The sequence below is a fragment of the Microchirus variegatus genome (genome assembly GCF_963457635.1).
Source record: "Microchirus variegatus genome assembly, chromosome: 19".
Taxonomy (NCBI): Eukaryota; Metazoa; Chordata; class Actinopteri; order Pleuronectiformes; family Soleidae; genus Microchirus; species Microchirus variegatus.
Genome location: NC_139820.1, coordinates 1,013,200 through 1,026,134, shown reverse-complemented (window position 1 = coordinate 1,026,134; position 12,935 = coordinate 1,013,200). Strand labels below are relative to the sequence as shown.

The 12,935-nt window shown below is 37.1% G+C and overlaps 2 protein-coding genes across 2 annotated transcripts; both read right to left on the bottom strand.

The window, feature by feature from the left end:
* Positions 1–2,884: 2,884 nt before the first annotated feature.
* Positions 2,885–6,986, bottom strand: LOC310940576 (deoxycytidylate deaminase-like; the record flags this gene model as incomplete). The annotated part of the gene is made up of 6 exons (XM_083905565.1): positions 6,953–6,986; positions 5,974–6,073; positions 4,575–4,710; positions 4,122–4,238; positions 3,101–3,197; positions 2,885–3,017 (listed from the first exon to the last, which is right to left on the bottom strand). Exons 1-6 carry the CDS (start codon positions 6,976–6,978, stop codon positions 2,885–2,887), a joined length of 609 nt encoding a protein of 202 aa, XP_083761691.1. The 5' UTR covers positions 6,979–6,986.
* Positions 6,987–7,335: 349 nt separating this feature from the next.
* Positions 7,336–12,871, bottom strand: tmem176 (transmembrane protein 176). Its single transcript, XM_083906489.1, has 7 exons — positions 12,725–12,871; positions 11,740–11,868; positions 10,659–10,769; positions 10,498–10,554; positions 10,240–10,386; positions 9,227–9,343; positions 7,336–7,946 (listed from the first exon to the last, which is right to left on the bottom strand). The coding sequence occupies exons 2-7, from the start codon at positions 11,863–11,865 to the stop codon at positions 7,887–7,889; spliced, it is 618 nt and encodes a 205-aa protein (XP_083762615.1). The 5' UTR covers positions 11,866–11,868; positions 12,725–12,871; the 3' UTR covers positions 7,336–7,886.
* Between the last annotated feature and the right edge of the window lie 64 nt (positions 12,872–12,935).

The window sequence follows — 12,935 nt, the reverse complement described above, 5'->3', positions numbered from 1 at the left end:
CCTCTTCATCATCATCATCATCATCATCCCCTTGTGTTAATACATTTTCAAAACAGCAGGAAGCTCCGCCTCTCAGAAGCGGAATCCTAAAAAAAAAAAACTCAACGCAAAGATCGTGTGCTTTCATTGGTTAAAAAATAAAAAAAACGGTAGTAGTGATGCTTGCAATAGAAACATGTTGTCATGGTTTTTTTTGGGGGGGGGGAGGGGAGGGGGGAGGGGTTACCGCGAGTAGTTACAATTTTTTTTTTATCCTTAAAAAAAGGGACAGAGCGTGAAAACCTGACTGTGGATTGTTTTTTCTTTTATCGATTGTTTGGGTCTGTTTACTCTCGTGTGTGTGTATGTGTGTTTACAAAAGAGGGGGCGGAGACTTTGAATCACGGCGAGAGGGAACGCGGTTACCGCGGCGAGTCATTTCTTCGGGGAGAATGAAGACATCGACAGTGTTTTACGGTTTTGTTTTTGAGTTGTTTTTTTTACTTTGAAGGTTGACAAAATTCCACTTATCCGTACATCAATATTAGTCTCAGAGAAAGTAATTTATGTACAGTGTTTCTACGGTAAAAATTAAAAATCTTTGAAACTAATCGTTTATTTTTCTGTGTGAGTGTCGGGTTTTTTGAGGGTCTGGTTTTACGAGATTATTTTGTGGGTCTGTTTTTTAAGAGATTTTTTCGCGGGGTCTGTTTTTACGAGATTTTTTTTCGGCTCTGGATTTACGAAAAAAATTTCAGGGTCTGTTTTTACAAGATTTTTTGTGGATCTGATTTACGGGATTTTTTTTGCGGGGTCTGTTTTTACAAAGATTTTTTTCCGGAGTCTGTTTTTACGAAAAAAATGCAATATCTGTTTTTACGAGATTTTTTTTTTTACGAGATTTTTTTCTGTTTTGACGAGATTTTTTTGCGGGGTCTGTTTTTACGAGATTTTTTTTTTACGAAATTTTTTTGCGAGATTTTTTGGGGGGATCTTTTTCTAACGAGATTTTTTTTGTTCGAGTCTGTTTTTACAAGATTTTTTCTCGGGTCTCAATTTTACGAAAAAAAATTCAGGGTCTGTTTTTATGAGATTTTTTTTCGGAGTCTGTTTTTACGAGATTTTTTTTGCGGGGTCTGTTTTTACAAAGATTTTTTTTCCGGAGTCTGTTTTTACGAAAAAAAATGCAATATCTGTTTTTACGAGATTTTTTTTTTTACGAGATTTTTTCTCGGGTCTGGATTTACGAAAAAAAATTCAGGGTCTGTTTTTACGAGATTTTTTTTCGGAGTCTGTTTTTACGAGATTTTTTTTTCGGAGTCTGTTTTTACGAGATTTTTTTTTTCGGCGTCTGTTTTTACGAGATTTTATTGTGGGGTCTGTTTTTTGGTGTAAATTGTGTAAATTTTGAATCGTCCCAAAAAACCTGAAATATCAGCACATTGAATATCGGCAAAATATCGCAACAATACATTTAATAAATCAATGGCCAACTATTTATATATTTTGACAATCGACTTCTTGTAAATAAGTCTGCTACAAATTTAAGTTGTGACACATCTTGTTTTTTCAAAATGAGCAGAGTGGGCATTCAATATGGATCTAAACTGTGCTCAGAGCACCCTCTGCTGGACCATGTGGTAATTACATCACTCCAACCCCCAAATTCGACAAACTGATCGAGTTAATCGAGGAAAAATAACAGGCAGATGAATCGATGATGGAAGTATTAGTCATTAGTTAACAAAATAAAAGGTTCTCACATCCGTTTCAAACTATCGTAAGAATAAAAACTAAAACAAGCCACAACATGTAAGTTTAAAAGTCTCAATTTAAACTTTATTTGCAATTCACCGTATTACTGCGGTAGTTGTGGAAAAAAACAAAGAGTCAATCTGCCTGGCATTTTGGTAAGAAAGAGAGATTTATTTTTCGAAGAATCGTAAATCATTACAAATCATGAGATTCCGACTGGAAAAGCGAAGGCTCCCCCTTGTGGCACTTCAAGATAAATGACTAAGACTGTCTGTTTACGATTTTCCCCCCGAATCACGGTTATCACGAGAATAGAAATTCAGTTTTTTACTGTGATGAACAATAATAATAATAAACAAAATCCCTGACACAGCTACATTAATCCACATAATCTCTTTATCAATCTCAAATCTCAAATCTCTTAAACTTCCGACGAGAGCAAATCTGTGTATAGTTTACGGCCACATTTGTAAAGAAATGAAACTAATTTAAATAAAGTAACATTTTAGGTGTTATTTAAAAAATAATAATAATAATAATAAAAAAAAAATAAACACAAACAGAAAATGTGTTTTTTGGGAGCCCAAAAAAAATAAAATAGTGTGACCCATTCTGTTGGGCCCCCGATCCACTCTTTAAAGCACTTGTGTAGTGTCCATTTAGCCACCAGGGGGCGACAAATGGATGCATTTAAACAGTGTTGACCCTATTTTGCTGTATAGAAAAAAGTACATATATACTTATACCTTTATACATAAAGTCTAGAATTAACGCGCTTTGTTTTTTTCAGATTGTTTGATTTAGAAATGTTACATAGCGAAGCTTTAAATCAGAGGTCTTTATATATATATATATTTTTTTTTTTTGTAACATAAAAAGCTCTTTGAACACACTGAGATAAATGGTCAAATAAAGTAAAGTCAACATAAAAGTCTTAAAGTGTCCCTTAACCGTAAGAACATTTTAAAGGATAAATAGCAGCATTTTAAAACCCCGCCCCCCTCAAACAAAAACAACAACAACAACAAAAATAATCCCAGTTTAAATGAATATATCCAAAAGTCCACGCGTCCTGGAGTTTCCCCCCCAAAAGTCATGAAAAGAGTCTCTTAGGTCTCGTCTCGCTTGTGTCCTTCACTGACTCACCGTCTCACTGAGCAGCAGCGCCCCCCACAGGTGAGCCGGTACTGCACTTGGCTGAGCTGCTCGGTTTTGCAGCGTTGTTGTTGTTGTTGATGGAATTAAAATCGATGACAATCTCCGTCCTTTTGGACTCAAACTGTCTGGAAAAAAAAAAAAGTAAAATATTTAATTTCACGTCACTTTCTTCTTCTTCTCCAGCAGCAAACACAGCTCACAGGCTCACCTGCACTTTACTCGCGCCATGTCCAGCAGCCGCCTGGACGCCATCATCTCTGGCGCGTCGTGGTACTTGTCAGAAAGATAAACCACCTCCTTGATCCCTGCACGACCACAAGATGGCACGACTCGGGATTAAGACGGATTACGACTGATAATAATAATAATAATTCACAGATTATCATGTTGTTCAACTTTTGAGTGTCAGTTTAAACCCTGTTATGATAGAGAGGCCGTCTGGATTTATGGTGATTTTATGAATATATATAATCAAATTCTGAATATATATATATAATGAAAGTTTGAAAATATATATAATGAAAGTTAGAATATGTATATAATGAAAGTCTGAATATATATATATATATATATATATATAATGAAAGTTTGAATATATGTATAATTAAAGTTTGAATATTGAGTCTGAAGTCTGAAAACATATGGAATGAAAGTCTGAATATATATAATGAAAGTTTGAATATATAATGAAAGTTTGAATATACAAGTCTGAACATATATACATATATATATATATATATACACACACACACACAAACATATATATATATATATACACACACACACATATACATATACATAAACATATATATATACACACACATATACATATATATACACATATACACACATATATATATTTACATATATATATATACACATATACACACATATATATATTTACATATATATATATACACATATACACACATATATATATATACACATATACACATATATATTTACATATTTATATATACACATATATATTTACATATTTATATATACACATACACACACACACATACATATATATATACATATATATATATATATACACACACACACACACATATATATATAAATATATATATATACATACACACACACACACACATATATACATATACATATATACATAGAGAGAGAAAGTGTGAATATATAATCAAAAGTCTGAATATAAAGAGAGAAAGTGTGAATATATAGTGTGTTGTGGTGTAAACACTCACCAGCCTGGATGATGAGCTTCGCACACTCGTTGCAGGGGAACAGAGCCACGTACATGGTGCAGCCTTTCACGTCGGCGCTGTTCTTGTTCATGATGGCGTTCAGCTCGGCGTGGCAGACTGACGGCGGCGACAAAAGGAGGCGGAGCAAACGACAAAAGTTAAAGCCGCAGTTAGTGACTGGAGCCTATGACATAAACCTCGATTTCAATAACGTGTTTAAAGTTAAAAAAAACGTTGTTATTTGGCAGATGTGCAGAAATGATCCAGGTTTAAGATGAGCTAAAGATCAAGAGAGCAGCTCATGGCTTATCCTGTAGCACCATCTACAGGACAGAGGTAAGAACTGCAGGCAAGGAGAGCACAACAACAACAAAAAAGTCACCTCTAAAAACTGAATTATCACAGTTTTCACAAGGATAAAAAAAAACAGCGATAATAAAACCACGTTCTCACCGTATGGATATTTGGTGTCCAGGCGGTTTTCCGCGCATCGCGACCACGGCAGCAGGTCGTCATCGCAACCGTTTGGCATTCCATTGTAACCGATGCCGACAATCTTATTCTCCTGGTTCACAATACAAGCTCCGACCTGCACACACACACACACATAGCCACTTAAAGCCTCGGTACGCAACACCTGTTGCTCGTCAGTTTGTTAATTTTGAACAGAAACAGTCGCTGCGTTTACGTTCATGTTAAATGCCCGATTTCAGTCGGACTAAGACAATAATTCTATAATAATAAAATTTAGCTAGTCTTAGTCGGACTAACGTACCTGGATAATGCGACTCATAGTCCGATTACGGCTGCATGTATACGCTTAGCCGGACTGGAGTCGGACTAAGACAATATTTATATTATCTTTAGGTCATGTAAAGACGTTAGTCCGACTAAAATGTAGCTAGTCTTAGTCGGACTAACGTACCTGGATAATGCGACTCATTGTCCGATTACGGGCGGCATGTATACGCTTAGTCGGACGGGAGTCAGATTAAGACAATATTTTTTATTTTCTTAATGTCATGTCAAGACGTTAGTCGGACTAAAATTTAGCTTGTCTTAGTCTGACTATTGACCTGGATAATGCTAGTCATAGTCCGATTACGGCTGCGTGTATAGGCTTATTCGGACTGGAGTCAGATTAAGACAATATTTTTACTTTCTTAATGTCATGTAAAGACGTTAGTCTGACTAAAATTTAGCTAGTCTTAGTCGGACTAACGTACCTGGATAATGCGACTCATAGTCCGATTACGGCTGCATGTATACGCTTAGTCGAACTGGAGTCCAACTGGAGTCAGATTAAGACAATATTTTTATTTTCTTAATGTCATGTAAAGAAGTTAGTCTGACTAAAATTTTGCTAGTCTTAGTCGGACTAACGTACCTGGGTAATGCGACTCATAGTCCGATTACGGCTGCATGTACGCGCTTAGTTGGAGTGGAGTCGGACTAAGACAATATTTTTATTTTCTTAATGTCATGTAAAGACGTTAGTCTGACTAAAATTTAGCTAGTCTTAGTCAGACTAACGTACCTGGATAATGCGACTCATAGTCCGATTACGGCTGCATGTATACGCTTAGTCCAACTGGAGTCCAACTGGAGTCAGATTAAGACAATATTTTTATTTTCTTAATGTCATGTAAAGACGTTAGTCTGACTAAAATTTTGCTAGTCTTAGTCGGACTAACGTACCTGGATAATGCGACTCATAGTCCGATTACGGCTGCATGTATATGCTTAGTCGGACTGGAGTCGGACTAGACAATATTTTAATTTTCTTAATGTCATGTCAAGACGTGAGTCCAACTAAAATTTTTAACAAATTTCGTAAACAAGCTACACACACCTGCGAACTCGGGTCTTTGCTCCTTTGGGCCGACAGGAAAGCCACAGCCATGAAGTATTCGGGCCATTCCAGGTAGTCGTCTCTCTTCTTGGTTGTGCCACTGGTTCAGTAACAAACAAAACAAAACAATAAGACAAGACAGAGTCAAAGGACGTCAAATTTCGCTTGAATCGCCAAATCAAGAACACGTTTCTCTGATTTTGCTGCTTCTTAAGTAACAAAGGACTTGGTTTAAAACAAACTAAACAGCATATTTTCAGCGTCGTCTTTCGTTCTTTCAGGTGTTCTGTTGCTGGAGCCCTCGGACATTTTGTGGGGAAACTGGTTCAGACGAGCTGGAAGAGGCTGCAACTAGCAATTATTTCAACTATTTTCTCAGTGACTCGATTTGTCGATGTTCTCACATGTTCACAAACCTAAAACATAATTAAATACGAATGATTTATTTGTCATACGGAGGAAAGAAAACAGTAAATATTCATATTTAAGAAGCAGAAATCGCTAAAAACAAACAGTTAAACTCGAAAATACATTTAATTTAATTTAATTTAATTTAATTTAACAATTTATGGAGAACTTATTTATTAAAATAACTAAATAACTATATTCTTTAAAACAATTGCAATAATTGTAAAAATGTACTTTAATTTAGGTTATATACGATTTTGTGTATCGCTTATTTTTAACGATTAAAAACTGTTGCGTTTGGACCAAAAAAGGAGAAGGAAATTGGATTAAATATCAAATATTTCTAATAATTATCGTGATAAATAACATTTCACTTAACATTGACTTCATTGTGGCTTTAAACGTCTTAATTAGTATTAAAAAACCCGAAGCTAATATTCTTAACGGCAGAAATGCTAACGTAGTCAAACGTTTTACACGTATTAGCCGACATTATTTAAGCTAATGCGAATTGTTTGTGAAAACAACGGCGTCAGATTTAACCGTGTGTGTGTGTGTGCGTGTGTCTTACCCGTTCTGTTGCTCCACGTCACCCATATTTTTGCGTGTTTTTATCTCACGACACAAACGTTCGTTAACGGTTAAAAAAAACGGAATGAATAAATAAATAAAAAGTGCAAAAGCGGCGACAATAACAACCCACGACCACGTACAAGCTACAAACTCCTCAGCGTGCCGTGAAGCCGGAAGCAGGAAACCGGAAGCAAAGTCTCCCGCTTCTCCATTTGAGTTAAAAAAAAACTTTATTGACAAAATCACCGACAACAAACGCTCGTTTGTAAACAACGCAGTTTTACACACTTTTCATTCTTCGTTATTTAATAATTTTGCCGCACACACACACACACACACACTGCGTGGACAAAAGAGCAGCTCACACGACCACGTATGACGTAAATGTGCGTACGATTTTATTTTGTATAAAATTACATAAGAGTTAGCACGAAATTGTGAATTTAAATGTTTTCACGACACAGTGTTAAAAAAGTGAAAAAAATACAATTAAAAAACAAAACAGTGCACATGATATTGTATATATGTACATATATTGTATAATTATATATACATATATATGTATACACATATATATGTATATATATATGTGTATATACGTATATATATATATGTATATATATATGTGTGTGTATTTTATTTTATTTATTTTTTGGAAAAAATACACAGTGGACCAGAATGGACGCTCAGATTTACCGCAGTGACACAAACTCGCCACACGATGGTGCAGCAGCAGCTCCTCGTGTTTCTTTTTGTTCAGTGGCTTATGTTTATATTTCTGGGTCTTTCTTCCCTGTTCGTTCATTGGTTAGTGAGTCATACTTGTTAGATATTTTTTTAAATCTATTATCATCTAAAATTCAGATCTGGACAGACATTGGTTAAAACAAACAAACAAACAAACAAACAAACAGTGGTCCATCGGTGATCCATCAGTGAAGGTTTGGGGGGATGAGAGCCTGAGGGGTGGATGGAGCACCTTGAGTGAGAGACTATCAAACAAACAGAGAGAGAGAGAGAGAGAGAGAGAGGTGTCACATGACCTACACTGTAAAAAAGTCTGAATATGAGAAATGATGTGAGTGTGCGTGTGTACGCGCACGTGTGTGTGATCGCGAGTGTGTGTGTGTGTGAGCCTGTGTGTATGTGTGTGTGTGAGCGTGAGTGTGTGTGTGAGTGAGTGTGTGTGTGAGTGTACACGTGTGTGAGAGCGTGTGCGTACCTGTGTGTGTGTGAGCGCGAGTTTGTGTGTGTGTGTGTGTGTGTGCGTTCATGTTCTTGTACTTGCGGCATACTGAGGACCAGTGAGGGTTTTTAACCAACAAATTGAGGTCATTTTTACAGAGTGAGGACATTTTGGCCGGTCCTCACTTTGTTTTCATTGAAATCAGTTCCTTAGGTTGCTGTAACATGCTATAGTCAATTCGTATAGTCAATTTTTTTTTTTCAAATTTTGGACCACATTTTTTTTTTCAAATTTTTTTTTTTCAAATGTTGGACCAAATTGTTTTTTTCAAATTTTGGACCAAATTCTTTTTTTCAAATTTTGGACCAAATTTTTTTTTTCAAATTTTGGACCATATTTTTTTTTTTCAAATGTTGGACCAAATTGTTTTTTTCAAATTTTGGACCATATTTTTTTTTCAAATTTTGGACCAAATTTTTTTTTTCAAATTTTGGACCATATTTTTTTTTTTCAAATGTTGGACCAAATTGTTTTTTTCAAATTTTGGACCAATTTTTTTTTTCAAATTTTGGACCAATTTTTTTTTTCAAATTTTGGACCAAATTTTTTTTTTTTCAAATTTTGGACCAACATTTTTCTTGTGCATGCGTCCATGTGTGTGCGCACGTGTGTATGTGAGTGCGTGTGTGTGTGCATGCGAGTGTGTGTGTGCGTACATGCGAGTGTGTTTGCGAGTGCGTGCGAGCGACCATGCATGTGTGTTCACGTGAGTGTGTGTGTGTGCATTAGTCGTGTACATGTGTGCATGAGTGTGCGTGTGAGAGTGTGTGCGTGCGTGTGTGTACGTGGGTGTGCGCATGTGTGTGAGCGTGTGTGCGTGCGTGTCTATGCATGTGCGTGCATGCGTGTGTGTGCTTGCGTGTGTGTGTCCTCAGCGTTGTTGTGTGAAACTCATGTGTTTGTGTTTATCAGCAGATGTTTCACATGAGCGCTGAAAGCTCAGCTCAGGGTTCATTTGTTTTGTTTTTTGAACCAAACACGGAAGAGCGCCACCTGTGGGCGCGTTGATTGATTGGGTGAACTCACTGAATACTGTCCAAAGTTGTGTCTCTGCCTGAGGAGCAGGAAGCAGTGGCAGCCGGAGACGGAGATCTGAGCCAGAGTGAAGAGGAGGAGCGACGACTTCAGACCCACTGTCATCCTCTGTTGTTACACACACACACACACACACACACACACACACACACACACACACACACACACACACACACACACACGATAATATCTGACCTATGGGTGCCCGAGAAGGCAAATATTTTCCTCAACAAAAAAGTGTTTTCTAACATAGATATGTGTATATATATATATATATATATATATATATATATATATATATATACACATATATATCAAGATATATATTGATATGTACATATATACACAAGTGTATATATATATATATGTATATACACAAATACACATACATATAGACACATATGAACATATATATGTATACTTTGTGTGTGTGCATAAATATATACACATATATACACACATATATGTATATACATACATACATACATATACACAAATATGTATATATATACATACATACACACACATATATATATATAAGTATATGTGTGTCTATATATATATATATATATACACATATATAAACACATATATATTAGTATATATGTGTATATATATATACACATATATTCATGTTTATGTATATATGTACATCTCTGGCTGCCACTGCTATATATGTACATATATAGGTATATACACATATATACCTATATATGCACATATATTCACATATATACACATATATATACATGTGTATATAAACGTATATACATATACATATATGCATATATGTATGTACACATATACATACATATACACAAATATATCTACATATATATTCACATATATACCCATATGTGTATATATACGTATACACATACACACACATACACATGTTTGTTTATACATATATTTATACATATATAGGGATATATATATATATACACATATACATATATGTGTACATATATATATATATATGTGTAGTAGAGTGAGACACCCACCGTAGCGTAGTACATATCTTGACAGAGTCCTCGGGACACGAGGAGACACGGCACCGCGGGATTCTTGTGTACGTCCACGGAGTAAACGACGACGGCGACCAGCGACATCACGATGGACAGACAGCTGACGGCCAGACAGGTCTGCAGCTGAGGGAGGACGGACAGACAGACAGACAGACAGACAGACAGACAGACAGGCCACCTCAGAGCAATGCTAGGCTAACCCCGCTAAATGCTTAACCACAAAACTGGACTCACAATCTTCATGTTGCAGTGTTTGTCCAAGACGATGGCGAGCACACCTGCTGCGATGAACTGCACACGCACGCACACGCACACACACACATGAATTATGATTAATTAACATATATATATATATATATATATATATAATTATGCTAATGAGCGATCAGTCTCACCATCAGGCCGCTCCACCACGGAACTCCCAGTCTGACCACGTCAGTGGCATCGGTGCACAGCAGTGGGAGCGAGTAGGCGATGACCATGATGCCCAGCATCACCTGACTCACCTGTGACGCACGCACACACACACGCACACGCACACACATTTAGCAGATGCTTTTATTTTGAAAGAACAATAAGAATTGTTGAGGGCTTTTTTTCAGACTTTCAGACTTTCACAGACTTTCAGACGATCAGACGTTCAGACTTTCACAGACTGTCACAGACTCAGACTTTCACAGATTCACAGACTTTCACAGACTTTCAGACTTTCACAGATTCACAGACTTTCACAGATTCACAGACTTTCAAAGACTTTCACAGACTTTCACAGACTTTCAGACTTTCACAGACTCTCAGACTTTCACAGACTTTCAGACTTTCACAGACTTTCACAGATTCACAGACTTTCAAAGACTTTCACAGACTTTCACAGATTCACAGACTTTCAAAGACTTTCAAAGACTTTCACAGACTTTCAAAGACTTTCACAGACTGTCTCAGACTTTCAGAGACTTTCACAGACTTTCACAGACTTTCACAGACTTTCACAGACTTTCAAAGACTTTCACAGACTTTCACAGACTTTCACAGACTTTCACAGACTTTCACAGACTTTCAAAGACTTTCACAGACTCTCAGACTTTCACAGACTTTCAAAGACTTTCAAAGACTTTCACAGACTTTCACAGACTTTCAAAGACGTTCACAGACTTTCACAGACTCTCAGACTTTCAAAGACTTTCACAGACTTTCAAAATTTCACAGACTTTCAGATTTTCAGACTTTCACAGACTTTCCGACTTTCAGACTTTCTCAGACTGTCACAGACTTTCAGACTTTCACAGATTCACAGACTTTCACTTTTAAAGACTTTCACAGACATTCAGACTTTCAGACTTTCAAGCTTTCAGATTTTCACAGATTTTCACAGACATTCAGACTTTCACAAACTTTCAGACTTTCACAGACTTTCACAGACTTTTTCAGACTTTCACATCTTTCAGACTTTCACACATTTCACAGACGTTCACAGACCCCCAGAGACTTGGGCTCTCCTCTCTGGACGGCCTCGCGCAGAAGCTGCTGTCGGTCGGTGAGTTTGAGGGCGTTGATGTCCTCCTGCACCTGCACCGTCAGATCTCTGGAGACTGACACGGCCATGACCTGAAGACACAGAGACCACCAGCAGGGGGCACTGTTCAGCATCGCACGTCACATGTGAGTTATTATTATTATTATTATTATTATTATTATTATTAATAATATGAATAATAAATCCCGTAAATCACTGAGAATTTTGACTTTAATCTCAGGATTATATCGTTTTTCCCTCAAAATTCTGACTCTAATCCCAGAATTCTGACTTTTTCTCTCCAGAATTGTGCTTGTAATCTCATAATTCTGAATTTAATACCAGAATCCTATTGTTTTCCCCTGAGAATTGTGATTTTAATCTCAGAATTCTGACTCTTATCCCAGAATTCTGACTCGAATCCCAGAATTCTGACTTTTTCTCTCCAGAATTGTGCTTGTAATCTCATAATTCTGACTTTAATACCAGGATCCTATTGTTTTCCCCTCAGAATTGTGACTTTAATCTCAGAATCCGGACTCTAATCCCTGAATTGTGACCCTTTTCCATACAGAATCGTGATCGTAATCTCATAATTCTCACTTTTCCATACAAAAATAACAAAACGTGACCCTAATCCTCTGCCGTACATATGGATAAGTGAAGCAATGGCGCCTCCCCCTCCCTCCACCTCTTCCCCCTCCCTCCTCACAAACTGGGACCGTTAATCCGATCGTGTGGATCGGATTACACAAACGGTCACTGTCACAGAAGGGAACGCGCGATCTTTTTTTTTTGCTCCGTGCGTGCGTGCGTGCGCGTCGTGAATCTAGGACCGGAAATGCCATCTCCGCGCGCGTCTTTACGCACGGATGGATGATGGATGATGGATGGTATTGCGCAAACGTCCCCGCGGTTTAATTTACGCGCAAAAACGCTCAGTCCTACCTTTAACTTCTGTTGTTTTTCTCTCCTCTTTCCTTAAAGAGTGGACGAGTGTCTTCTTCTTCTTCTTCTTCTTCTTCTTCTTCTTCTTCTTCTTCTCTGACCACTCGTGTTTTTAACGCACCTCCCTGTGAAGAGAGAGAGAGAGAGAGAGAGAGAGAGGATTGTTCTCGTGCCTCTGGATTAGATCCAGCTCAGCTCCTCCTTCACTTCC

Excerpts from the sequence above, each read along its gene's own strand:
- tmem176 (XM_083906489.1), bottom strand. The coding sequence starts at position 11,865 with ATGGCCGTGTCAGTCTCCAGAGATCTGACGGTGCAGGTGCAGGAGGAC. Across the intron at positions 9,344-10,239 it reads AAGATATGTACTACGCTACG|AGGATGACAGTGGGTCTGAA; the intron begins GTGGGTGTCTCA and ends GTGTAACAACAG. Across the intron at positions 7,947-9,226 it reads ACAACTTTGGACAGTATTCA|TCTCTCACTCAAGGTGCTCC; the intron begins GTGAGTTCACCC and ends TTTGTTTGATAG.